The 13000-nt window shown below is 38.0% G+C and overlaps 1 protein-coding gene across 2 annotated transcripts in view; it reads right to left on the bottom strand.

Moving 5' to 3' along the window:
* RAB3C (RAB3C, member RAS oncogene family) overlaps positions 1–13000 on the bottom strand; it is a 379873-nt gene that overhangs the window by 300088 nt on the left and 66785 nt on the right. For both annotated transcript variants that reach the window (XM_072605576.1, XM_072605575.1), the window contains exon 2: positions 9256–9483. In XM_072605576.1, the coding sequence (XP_072461677.1) occupies positions 9256–9483 (228 nt within the window). The remainder of the gene's footprint in view (positions 1–9255; positions 9484–13000) is intronic.

Below are 13000 nucleotides of genomic sequence, written 5' to 3' on the forward strand. Positions count from 1 at the left end.
CTACCCTGGGGTATGCAGGAGTTTGATATGATTGCCACCTCCAAAATACACATTTCTGTTATTTTTTTAATACTTTGATTGAATTGCTTGCTAAGGTAATCAACCTTGAACAGAGATTTTGATTGGCTCAACATTTAAAAAAGAAATGGAAAAGGAATGACTAGCCAAATTGGGATATGAGTAATTAAGTGAATGATTCCTAACACCTCAATAAGAAGAATTTAAGACAGAGATAACAGTATAAGTGTAGGTGTGTAGTTGATTGACAAAAATCCCCCATTTCGAGAGGGGACCACATAGATACAATAGTACTACACGCTATTATATTTGGTTATCCTTGTTGATAATGTTTTTATGTATACATCAAAAATAATTTTAAAACTACAAAACAAATAGTTATTTGGAACATAGGGGAAATTTTAGGGTTAAAATTATGTGACTTTATATCCCATTAGTACCAGACAATTGCCAACAATACCCTTCACTTAATTTCATATAAATTCAAAGTTTAGCACTTATGATTAATTCGGATATTAGAAATAAACAAAAATGTAGAATCTAGAGTGAGAAAGAACCTCACAGACTATTGAGTTAATTTTTGCTTTATAAAGGAAAGGTCTAATGACTTACAGATTTACACAGAAAATATATAGAGGGGGCAGAAATTGCACATGTATATTCTTTTTCTCTTAACTATGCTGTTTATTTTGTAAGTAATAAGAAAACTTTGAGAAGATCCAAACTATATGTCTACAACTGAAATTTTTAAAATATTGAATTTTCCACCAATTGATTTATTACATTGCAAAAATGCACACAGTGAAATCTCATTTAGAGTCTCTTTAACTTGGGAATTTGGGGATCAAGGACCATAAAAATACAATAAGCATGTAATAACCAACCAGAAAATTTAGTGAAAAGTAGGCAGGCCCATGAATATATTAGGGAAAATGGTAACTAGGTACACCAAAGGGAAGATACATTCCTGAATGAAATAATTCTGTGGCAGTTGTATATAAACCAGATGGAATATAGTCAGATTTTCATTTTTCTAATGACCTTAGTTTTTAAAAAAAATCATTGCGACTTTAGGTTCTTGTAGGGACAATGAAAATGCATTATTATAATATTATTACCCAAAATTCTTGCTTCTTGAAGTCAGGAAAGACTTCAGTAAGACAAAATTACTCTCCATAAAATTTTTGTCAATAGAGGGACATTTCCTAACCTATTCCACTCTGCCATGTCTCCTAATTGATTAGGGTTTTGCCTTCTGTGGCACAGGCTTCTATAACTCAAAAAACCAGACTCACCATAATTGTCAGGATGTGCCATCAATAATTGGATTGCCCCATTTCTGAGGGATGAGGAGGGGATGCATTTGCTCACCCCTTTCCAAAGACAGAGAATCTTCTGTCCCCAAGGCTCTTTCCCCTTTGTGTTCTACTTTTCAACCCTATTTACCTTACTGAATGGTGGGAATGATGGCAGAAAAGGAACATTGCTGCATTCACCTCCCTTCTCTTTACTTCTCCAAACCTGAACTCAAGCTAAAAATGATTTGCAAACTCCTCCTTGGTTTTCCCATTAACATTTGTTCATATCTCTCTCATTTCATTTTCACATACTCTCATATCATAGTTATAAGACTACATGTCTTATCTCTCCTTCTAGACTGTGAACTCCATCAGGACAGAACTGAAACTCATTCTTCATTAGAGATCCTACAATCCTTTGTATACAGTAACTGCTTAATAAATACTTGAATGAACTTGCAAACCTTAAACCACTATATAACTGTGAGTATTTATTACCTCTAATAATAAGGAAACATTATTATCTCAGATATATGCAGACTAGGGAAAGGAATTTTATATGGGAAAATGTTCCATCTCTATGCACCTGCTATTCCTTTCCTATCTTTCTAGGCAATTAGCACATTATGTTGTGTATGGTCTAGAAACATTCATAAGCAAAGACATGACCTTATACTGCCTTTTAATACATAATTACCAAACAACAAGTCTTCTATTTGCCAGGCATGATGCTAGATAGTACATAAAGGCAAAAATCAAATGTCTCTTCTCTCAGGGAACTTTTATTCTATATAGGTACAGAGTAACTGTTCCCAGCAATATAAATACATAAACATTAATGTAAGAAAGCTGAATGAATTTTTGCATACTTGCCAGTCAAAGAATTCTTGACAATTAGGTTCAGAGTGGTATAGACATATATACACACATATACAAATATATTATATGTATTATAATATGTATATGTATATACATATTTCATCTATTACAATATGCATGCACATATATATCACATGTATACATCTGAGTATGAAACATATCGTATCATATGTATGAATGTACTTGTGTGTATACTCAGATTTCAGCTTCTCTACCTACCTTTTCCTTTTTTTGCTTTAGTGGAAGTTATATATATATTACCAAAATGTGTTAGACTTGGAAGGTACCTTAGAAACCATCCAATCCAACACCATCCTTTCACAGATATAAACAATGAGGCTCAGGTGCAGTGACTTGCAAAGAGTCATATTATTGCTCAGGGGCAGAGCCACTATAAATAAGCTTCACTGGTTTTCTGTTGCCTCTAGGATCAAATACAAATTCATCTGGCATTTAAAGCCCTTCACATTTTGGCTTCAACCTACCTCTCTGGTGCACTCTCTTTCATGGACTCTCTGGTCCAACCAAATTGGCTTTTTTGGTGTTGCTCTCATACAACTTTCCATCTTCTATCTCTGTGCCTTCGCAAGGCTGTTTCCCATTGCTGGAAGTAATTGGCTACTCATCCCTACCACTTAGAATCTCTACTTTCCTTTAAGGTTCAGCTCAAGCACTTAAATGAGGCATTTCCTGACCTGCCTAACTCTTACACTAATGACAGTCCTTCCTTACCCTCCCCCTCCCCCAATTCTTTGTATCTGTTGGTATATTTTTTATTGTTTTCCCCCAATATAAATAAGCTCCTGAGGACAGGGACAGTTTGATTTTTATCTTGGGATCCCCAGCAGATAACAGGGTACTTAGTATACCGCAGGCTTTGATAAGTATCTGTTGGTGATGAATGATGATATAGGAGGTAGAACTAGGAATCCTAGCCTCCTAAGTCACAGTTAGGAGCTTAGTACTTTCTACTACTACCTCCGCTCCCACCAAGGATGAAAGAACCAATGGGGGGGGGAGCAGTATGGCACAGTAGAAAGGGCATTATTCTGAAACCAGAAGAGCTGGGTTTGAATCCTACCTCTAGCCACTACTATCTCCACCTTGTGAAAGTTTCTTAACCTCTGTGGGACTCAGTTTCCTTATATGTAAAATGAAGTGAACTAGATTGGAATCTGTTGCCTTTAGCTCCGTATCTATGATCTTCTAAGTAAAGAATTAGAATTTAGCTAATGATAGAAGTCCTACTCTAAGTCATAAAAACACATTTTCTTACCCAATTCTTATTTGGGAGAAATGGAATTTTCTTGAAGCTAAGATCTTCATACAAGTGGAGGATAAGAGCTAGGGGAAAATGTTGGGTCAAGTGTGAAATGACCTGCTTAATATGGCAAGCAATTCTCAGTGTCCTTGCCAGGAGTGATTTCACCAGCTGCTCTTTCTACTCACCTCACCCCTCAGGGTTGGCACAAGATACACTCACGCTGTGCCTACACCTCTCCTTAAAGTGCCACTTTGTCTGATCAAGAGGCAGTGGTCAAACGAACCATGGGTTGATCTCTGACTTTGGGGAATTGCATTCAGAGCATATGACCCTCTCAAATTTGTAAACAGAAATGGAAGATATCGTCTCATTTGAAATATCACAAATGGCATCATGTTTAAAGGGGGTTCCTAATCCAATTCAATTCCACAGATAACTTTTACTAAGGACCAATTATGGGCAAGGTACAATTTTAGGCAGTGGAATTTTCAAAAAATACAGTTTCTTCATTTAAAAAAAACATAGATTCTAGAAAGATAAATTTGACATCTAAACAGATAGGTATGATACATGCTAGTATATGAAGAAGACAAACGAGAGGTTCAGACAGAATGTTCCAGGAAAAACTGAGAATGCTAACACTTTCACCAGAATCAGGGAATGATTCAAAAAGAAATTAGCACCTGAGCTGAACCTTGATGGAACATTCTGAAAGGCAAAGAAGAAAAGGAAGAACACTTCAAGTTGTGCATGGGGGTGGGAGAAGGCTGAAAGGTAGGAAGAATCCAGGGAACATAAAATCCATAAAGGAGAGTGAATGGAATGAAGTTAGTGAAGACTTCTCAGTGCTTAACCAAAGGCTTTTAGTATATGGTTAGGCCTAAGTTTTGGTTTCCCAGAAATCATATGCCATATCAACATAACACACCCTCCCCGTGTGTTGCCATACCAGCATAACACAACTCCCCTCGGGTTGTCATATCAGCACAACACAAACCTCTCTTGTCCCCTTGGGTTACCACATCAACACCCACATCAACATAATGCCTATTGGTTATTCACAAGGTGGACTGTCATGTTTAGATTGTGAGCCTGCCTCCCAGCCAATGGGAGTAAAAGGCCAGTAAGGGGAGGGTGGGGTCTGGCATTAGGGCTATATAATCTCTATCTTTACCTTCTGTAATTGCCTCACTCTCCTGACTACTTATCAGAGAGGAAATGCCCTTTCTCACGAGAGCATAATAAAATCTTGCTGCTTTGCTTCTACCTTGAGATGTCTCTGATTTTCATTTGAGTCGGTAGTCTCTGACCCACACAAGAGTAATGTGAAATAAGGCTTGAAAGGTAGGAGCCAGATTTTGGAGAGTCACAAAAATTAAAATAAGAGATCCAAATTCTATCTAAGAGGCCAGTTGGTGTTTTTCAAGTCTTTTGGGCACTGGAGTGACACATAGACAGGGTGGTGTTTTTTTTCATTACAGGAAAATGTCACCATGACCAGAAATGTCACTAAGATACGAGTAACAAGGAAACCCATTTACATGATATATTGTGCAGGGTTCTGGGAAATACCTTCTACCATCCTCTACATACCTTTCTTGGCCAAAAGTATCTCCCTAACAGGTTATTTGTTGAGGCCGATAACTCTATGAGACAGTAATTCTTTCTGATTATGGTAATCATACTGCTTATCTCTTTTATTTTCTGACATACTTCCCACTGAATTGCCATCCCGTCCCAATATGAAAACCGACTCTATGTCTGTCATCAGAGTTCCTCATTCTATCCTAACAATTTTCTTACCTGTTAAATAAAGGTCCAGAGCTAGATGACCTTGAGGGCATTTCCAATCCTGAAATTTCTGAATATATTTAGATTTTAAAAATATTTTTCTGAAAAAGCATCTTTGTTGCTCTAATCTACTTAACAATTGATGTAAAAGTGTAACTTTTCCTAATGAATTATTTAATCATGGGGGAAAGGAATAAAATATTACTAAGAAAAGGAAACAAAAGTTAACTGCTTGGTTTTCAAAGCATAATGAGATGACATCTGTATGAATTGCTATGTAATTTTTTTCAGTTCCAAAAATTCTATCAAATGAATGAGGCATTTTAATTATTAGATATTACAGAACTTACACAGTTAAATAATCTAACCAGAGTTGATTAAATCAGTAAAGTAAAGAACCATGGAATCATCAAATGAATACCAAGATTGAGACACAACCTTGTCCTTCTCTTCCATCGTTCTTCCTCTGGATGCCTCCTTCGGAGTATTTAAATAAGACTTGCTCATTTCAGTTAAATTTATCAAGTTTTTATTAAGTGTCTTCCTGTGTCTTGCTATGTGCCAAGCAAGCTTCTGATAGTGAAAAGCAGGTGTTGGCCTTACGAAAAACATTTAAAAAGTGGTCCTTACCCTCAGGGCACTTACAATCTATTGGAGAACAAACCATATACACAGACAAGCAAATATCAAATCTGTACAATATAAATAAAAAGTAATTTCTGGGAAGATCACTATTATGACAACTAAGGGGAATCAGGAAAGGCTTGAATAGGAGGTGGTACTTGAGCTGAGCTTTGAAGGGACCAAGGGTTTCCAAGAGACAGAGTTGAGGAGCTGTATCACCAAGACAATGTTCACAGCACTGGTGGTGACTATGAATATACTGGTGTAGTTCTCAATCACAAAGTATAACAGAGTCTCCATATAGGAGACTGAAGAGAAGCATTTATTCAGACACCAGAAAGCCAAATCCCAACACCAGAAAGCCAAATCAGTCATAGTAATCAAGAAGTCAATACTCATTAGTACTGCAAGGGACAAAGCCATTCCCAAGTCTCCCCTCCCCCACCCCTTCCCACAAACAAACACTCAGGAATCTAGCTGTGCCTGCCTGCCTGCCTGTGTTCTTCCCAGCTATGAATAGCCAGACCAACTTCCTCCCAGCTCTGCTCAGTCCTTCCTGTTCCATCCATTCAGCAAGCTCCTCCTACCACATGTGACTTAGGCTTCCATGTGATCTAAACAGGTGACATGGACTTATTAATGAATGGGAAAGATTTTCCCACTTAAATTAACATTACACGAGCAGAATCTTCCAGGTACAGGGGGTCAACCTGTGCTAAAGCAGGAAGGTAGCAGATGGAATGTCATGCATAATGAACAGCAAACAGACCAGTTTGGAGCATGGGGTTTTTGAGGAAGAATGATGCATAGTCACTTTAGAAAGACAAGATAGAGCCAAATGGTGAAAAGCTTTAAATGTTAACTAGAGAATTTTGTATTTTATCCAATAGGTTAAATAGAGAACCATTAAAGTTTTTAGAGCAAGTAGTAACATGCTTATACCTGTATTTTAGGAATGTTGAGGATCTTCCTGATATGGAGGATAGATGGAAGAGGCAAGGATATTTGCAATGGGAGATCAATTAGGTGACTATCATAATAGTCCAGGAAAGAAGCAATGAGAGCATGAATGGTGGCCACATGAATAGAGAAAAGGGGAAAGTGAAAGTAGAATCAACAAAACTTGGCAACTAACCAGATATGAAGGATGGTGAGGAAGAATGAAGTGTTAAAGTTGAGTCTAGTGATTCTGTGAACATCAAAGACTATAAGAATGGCAGTGCCTTGGACAGAAATAAGGAAGTTGGGGAAGGAGTATATTTAGGATGAAATGTGATATTCATTTTGGATATGTTGCTTTTTTTTATATTGATAGGTCATCCCAGCAAAGATATTCATCAGGACTAAATCTCAGGTGAGAGATGAAGGCTGAATATATAGACTTGTGAATTATTCTCATAGAGGTGATAGTTGAACCTACCAGAACTGAGGAGATGACTAAGAGAACAGAGAAAGAAGAGAACCCAAGACAGACTGTACACCAATGCACACAGAGTGAGGCATGAATGATGATCCTACCAAAGAGCCTAATAAAGAGCAATCCAATAGGTAGGAGGACCAGGAGTAGAGCAGTCTCATGGAAACACATGAAAACTCTCCTCAGTCTCCTTTGCTGGATTCCCCTTCAGGAAACTTCCACTAACTGAAGGTGTCCCCTAGGGTTCTGTTGTGGGACCTCTTCTCTTCCTCCTCTGTACTACTTCACTTGGAAAATCTCATCAGCTCCCATGCATTGAATTATTCTCTCCATACTGATGATTCTCAGATATGCCTATCCATCTCTAACCTCTTTGCTGACCACTGGTCTTGTATCTCCAACTACTTTTCAGGGATGTTAAGCTGGATTACAATAGACATCTTATGCTCAGCGTGATCAAAACAAAACTCATCTTTTTCTCTAAGCTCTTTTCCCTTTCAAGCTTCCTCATTACTTCCGAGGGCACCACCATCTTCCTAAGTTTTTGAAGTAGGTGTTATTCTTGTCTCTCATACTCCATATTTAATCTGTTGTCAAGGTCTGTCAATTTCATCTTTGCAGTTTCACCTCTTAAATATGTCCCCTCCTCTCTTCTGACACTGCCACCATTCTGGTGGCCCCTCATCACCTCACTCCTGGACAATTATAATAGCCAATGGTGGGTCTTCCTGCCTCAAGTCTCTCCCTTTTCTAATCCATCCTCCACTCAATCATCAGAGTGATTTTCCTAAAGGGAAGGTCCAACCATGTCATATATATACCCCCACTCAAAAAACTCCAGTGACTCTCACTTCTAGGATCAAATATAAAATTCCCAGTTTGGCATTCCAAGCCCTTTACAACCTAACATCTCATTTCACCCCTACCTTTCCAATCTTCTCACACATTACTTCCCAGTCCTGTCCACTACTGTTTCACCCAGTAACACTGGACTCTTGGCTGTTTCACAAACAAGGCAAGACACCCAATCTCTCAGGGCCTGATATTTTCTCTGGCTGTCCCACATGCTTGGAAAACTCTGCCTCCTAATTTTGTCTCCAAGCTTCTCTGGCTTCTTTCAAGTCCCAACTAAAATTCTACCTTCTACAGGAAATCTTTCCTAATCCCTTTTAATTCTAGTGTACTCCCTCTATAAAACATTTCCTATTTATTTTGTTTATAATATATGTGTACATTTGTTTGCTTGTTTCCTCAGTTAGATTTTTAGCTCTCTTGATGGCAAGGACTATCTCTTGCCTTTTTCTTGTATCCCCAGCACTTAGCACAGGTCCTGGCACAGAGTATGTACTTAAAGAACATCATGCTGGGAATGGCCCAAACCAATAATTCCATCTTAGCTTTAGTCTAAAGTGACCACCTATCTTGAATTTTGTAGGATATTTCCTCAAATACAAGGCTACCTTGTCCTTCTACAAGACATTCCACATCCCATTTAGAGTTATCTATCCTGGAACCTCGTTTCCAACATCATCCACAGTTGGTGAGATTTTCAACTTCATCTGAGTATCAAAGAATATAGACTTTTGGTGAGTTATATGTCCCAGTCTCTGAAACCAAGGTCTGATTAGTCTCTTCCAACTAGAGATCTTCATCTCTATAAAGTCTACAGGGCTACAGAACTTAGTCTCCTTCCATTGCATCAGACAAGCAAATATCATTGGTTAAATTATTCCATCAGTATGATGTTACATACACAACAGGAAATAGAGAAGTACAGGTGTGCTTCTCAGGACAGATAAGTGGGTCTAGCTTACACAAATGAAGCCAGAACACATTGCTGTATACTATCTTTACCCGATCCCCAAACAAGAGAAAAGGTAATGAAATCTTAGATTAGCATGTCTGTCAGTTAATGTCATAGGTCTCGATGACCGGATCTCACCACAAATTTTCATACTACTTACCCATATCTGAAGCTTGATTCGCTTTTCATTTTTGAAGACGGTTTTTACTTTGAAGTCAATGCCAACCGTGCTGACGAAGGCAGATGTGAATGAATCATCTGCATAACGGAAGAGGAAAGAAGTTTTCCCCACGCTGCTGTTCCCAATGATGAGCAATTTGAACATGTAGTCAAAGTTCTGGTCTGAGGTGTCCTTCTGGCCATACCTGGAGTCCTGGGCAGAGGCCATCTATGATTTAAAACAAAAGAGACTGTGAATGGTCCCTTACAGGATGAGAAAGCATAATAATAAACTCACATAATAATGAACTCTTACAGGACAAAAAATACAATAAGAAAGACAGGATTCATGTCGCAAAGATGTTGATTTCTATGACGGTAATCCCTCAGTGTATCAGAAAACAGAAAATTTTAAGGTTTTTTGGTTTGTTTCTGTAGCTGTGTTGGTGGGTTGTTTTTGGTGGTGGCGGTGGTTTTTACTGTTCAGTGTATGGAAGTCATCAGATCATCGAGGTCACGCCTATCCACATGAAGAATAGAAATTTTCTAAGCCCTGTGAAGGGTAGATGAACCTCCCAACCTTTCTATCATAGCATATTTTTACCTGAGTTATTTACATAATTGCTTATATTCACTCTTCATTTCGCCTGCATAGCCAAAAGCATATCTATAATGTAACTATTTGAGCAAACACAAAAATTACATTAAAACAGGGTCATTAAATTAAAACTGCAAGAAATCTTTGAGTTCAACAGGTCCAACTCTCCTCTACCTATTTTATAAGTGAGGAAACTGAGAGCTTAACAAGCAACTGGCCCAAAACCACATATGGAGCACGTGACAGAAAAAATAAAGATCTGAAGCCAGGTCATTTGATTTCACATCAAGTGCTGCATACTGAGATCTTGTTAGCAGAACCATGTACTAGACAAGTGTGTCAGTAAAGGGCAGGAGTGGGACCATAAAGGAATACCCCTTTTCTAGGGATTCCCAATGCACAGACTAACAAGTTATATGAAAAACAATAGGGTTCTATGTCCTGAAGATAAAAGCTTCTTGTACCAAACTAATGAAAAATTCCTCCATATCTACTTTTGTCGTTGTTGTTATTCAGTTCTTTTAGTCATGTCCAACTCTTCATCATCCCCACTTGAGTTTTCTTGGCAAAGATTCTGCAGTGATTTGCCATTTCCTTCTCCAGATCATTTTACAGATGAGGAAACTGAGGCAAACAGGGTTAAGTGACTTACCCAGGGTCATGAAGCTAGTGTCTGAGGTTTGATTTGTACTCAGAAAGATGCGTCTTCCTGACTTTAGGTCTGGCACTCTATTTACTGCACCCCCTAGCTGTCCCAACCCTGCACAGCTGCCAAATTTATCCAGGTTGGCTAACTGCCTTTGTGTAGAGAAGATTGTTCCGAACAAATTTTTAAAAAAAAAATCCACTTGTGCCCTAGTTCTTAGATAGATTATTTGCAAGTTTCTAAAAGTAGCTATGCAACTGGAAGAAAGAAGGCCCAACAAATTGGGTGAACTTGCCTCTCTCCTAAACTCCAGGCCGCACTGTCTATCTCATTCCATATTCTTTCAGGCTAAGGCTCTATATAGAGTATCTCTAGGAACCTTTGAAAAAATGCTGATCTTTGAGATCATACCCTTCCAGGCTTTGCCTCAATGCCAAAGGGCCATTCTCAAGAAGTTAGAAAAGTACCATTCTATGTATAATGGGATGGCCAAAATCAGGACATTGCACTACTATTATTGAAAATTCTGCAAACTGTTAAGATTTGGGTATAAGAAGTTATATTGAAATGAATATCACCTTCAGTTATTAAGGGCATATATACATGTATGCAGAGGACAGTGTTCTCCATGAAATGGCTGAGAATTTCTTACTGTTTGTGATTGCATGTTTGTGTCTAAGTTCACTCAAAATGTTTCTTTCAGAGAAGAAACACTGACATTTTAATAACGGCATTCGGAGAGCTGGGAACATTAGCTAATCCCATTTATTCCTGAATATCTTTTCCATTGTTTTTGTTGTTTGTTGAAGTATTCACTCAATGAATATTTATGAAAATCCTGCATTATATGAGTAGAGTCAGATACTAGATATCAGAGGATAAGACACCATTCCTTCTGCAATGGAGATTCCCCTAGTAGATAACAGGACAAAACACAATTAACTACAATGCCCTGAAGTACATTAGAAATTCATCAGAAATTTATGAAAATAAGGCTATAAGAAGAACAAGGGGGTAATGGTCACTAAAAACAGGCAGGGCTAAGGCATGTATGTCTTCATGGATGAGGAGGCATGTAATAGATGGATGAAATTCAAGAGACAAAAAAGGGAAGGTAGTTCATTCCAGGCATGAAGTACAGGAAAAGGCAGGGAATGAGGAAAGTGCAAGGTATATTTGGAGGATAACAAATAATCCAGTTTGGCTGGAAGGAAGTAATAGGAGGTAAGTCTGGGCACATAGAATTGCTGAGGTCCTCAATTTCCACACAAAGGAATTTGATTGTTATACAGTAGCTATGAATGAATCATTGAAAATTTTTTGTGGGGGAGGGAGCACAATGGTGGTCCTGACCACATCAATGAATAATGAACATTAATTCCATACTCTAGATCCTGTTATACGCTCTACTTTGATCACGTGATGAATCTGTGATCTCACAGAAATGAGTATTCCTTTCAGACATGAAGACAGCAACCCATCTATGCCTTCTGACTTTGTACAACTCCTGTCAAGGTCCTTCTATGAATCTTTCAAAGGGGCATCACCCAAGATTCTCTCTGTTGTTAAGTATTTCAAAGAATATTAAATGGATTCCCTCCTCATTTCCACCTCTTAGAACACCTAGTTCCTTTAAGACTTATCTTGAATGCTTCCCTCTCTGTGAAGATTTTCCTGATTCCCTTCCCCCCCACCCCAGTTTTTAGGACTTCCTCCCACTTCTACCACCTTTCAATTATGTTGCATTTATTTTGTATGTATTACATATATCTATACATGTATAAATAGAATGGAAACTTCTAGAGGCCAGAGATTGTTTCCCTTTTGTTTTCGCATTCCCAGTAACTAGCACAGCACTTTGTACCAGTGATGTCAAACTCAAATAGAAACAGACCACTGTGCGTAAGGATCCCTGTGGCCACATGTTGACTTAGAAAACCATATATTAACGTAATGTTCCTTTACGTTTTTATTTACTTTGTTAAATATTTCCCAATTACATTTTAATCTGGTTTAGAGTGCAGTGTCCCTCCACCCCTTATGCCTCTCCATGCTTGATACCCCTGCTATACAACATAGTAGGCACTTAATACTTGTTGAATGACTGACATATATATGTATTAAAGATACCAGTGCCATACTTTATTCCTAAAGCATAACACTGGAATGTAATTCTTCAGTATGTACATATATGATTATTATTTTTCCTTTCAAAGGAATCTCACTTTAGGAATATAGTCAATGTTTGGGGCAGCTTACTTTCAGACCGATGTAGTATAATTTTTAATACGATTCAACAACTAAAAATACAACCTTATTTGAAAACAAGAAAAGGTTCAGAACGATAGAAGAAAAGCTGGTTCACAAGTAACCTAAAGGCATTAGGGAATAAGGCAGCTCTGATTTCTCAGGGATATAAAATAAAGAAATTTGACAGCATTGAATTTCAAAGGGACTTGTAGGCAATAGCTCTGTAATTTGACTGACAACTCTGTGGTTCAA

Source organism: Notamacropus eugenii, chromosome 4, assembly GCF_028372415.1.
Source record: "Notamacropus eugenii isolate mMacEug1 chromosome 4, mMacEug1.pri_v2, whole genome shotgun sequence".
In the NCBI taxonomy this organism is placed as follows: domain Eukaryota; kingdom Metazoa; phylum Chordata; class Mammalia; order Diprotodontia; family Macropodidae; genus Notamacropus; species Notamacropus eugenii.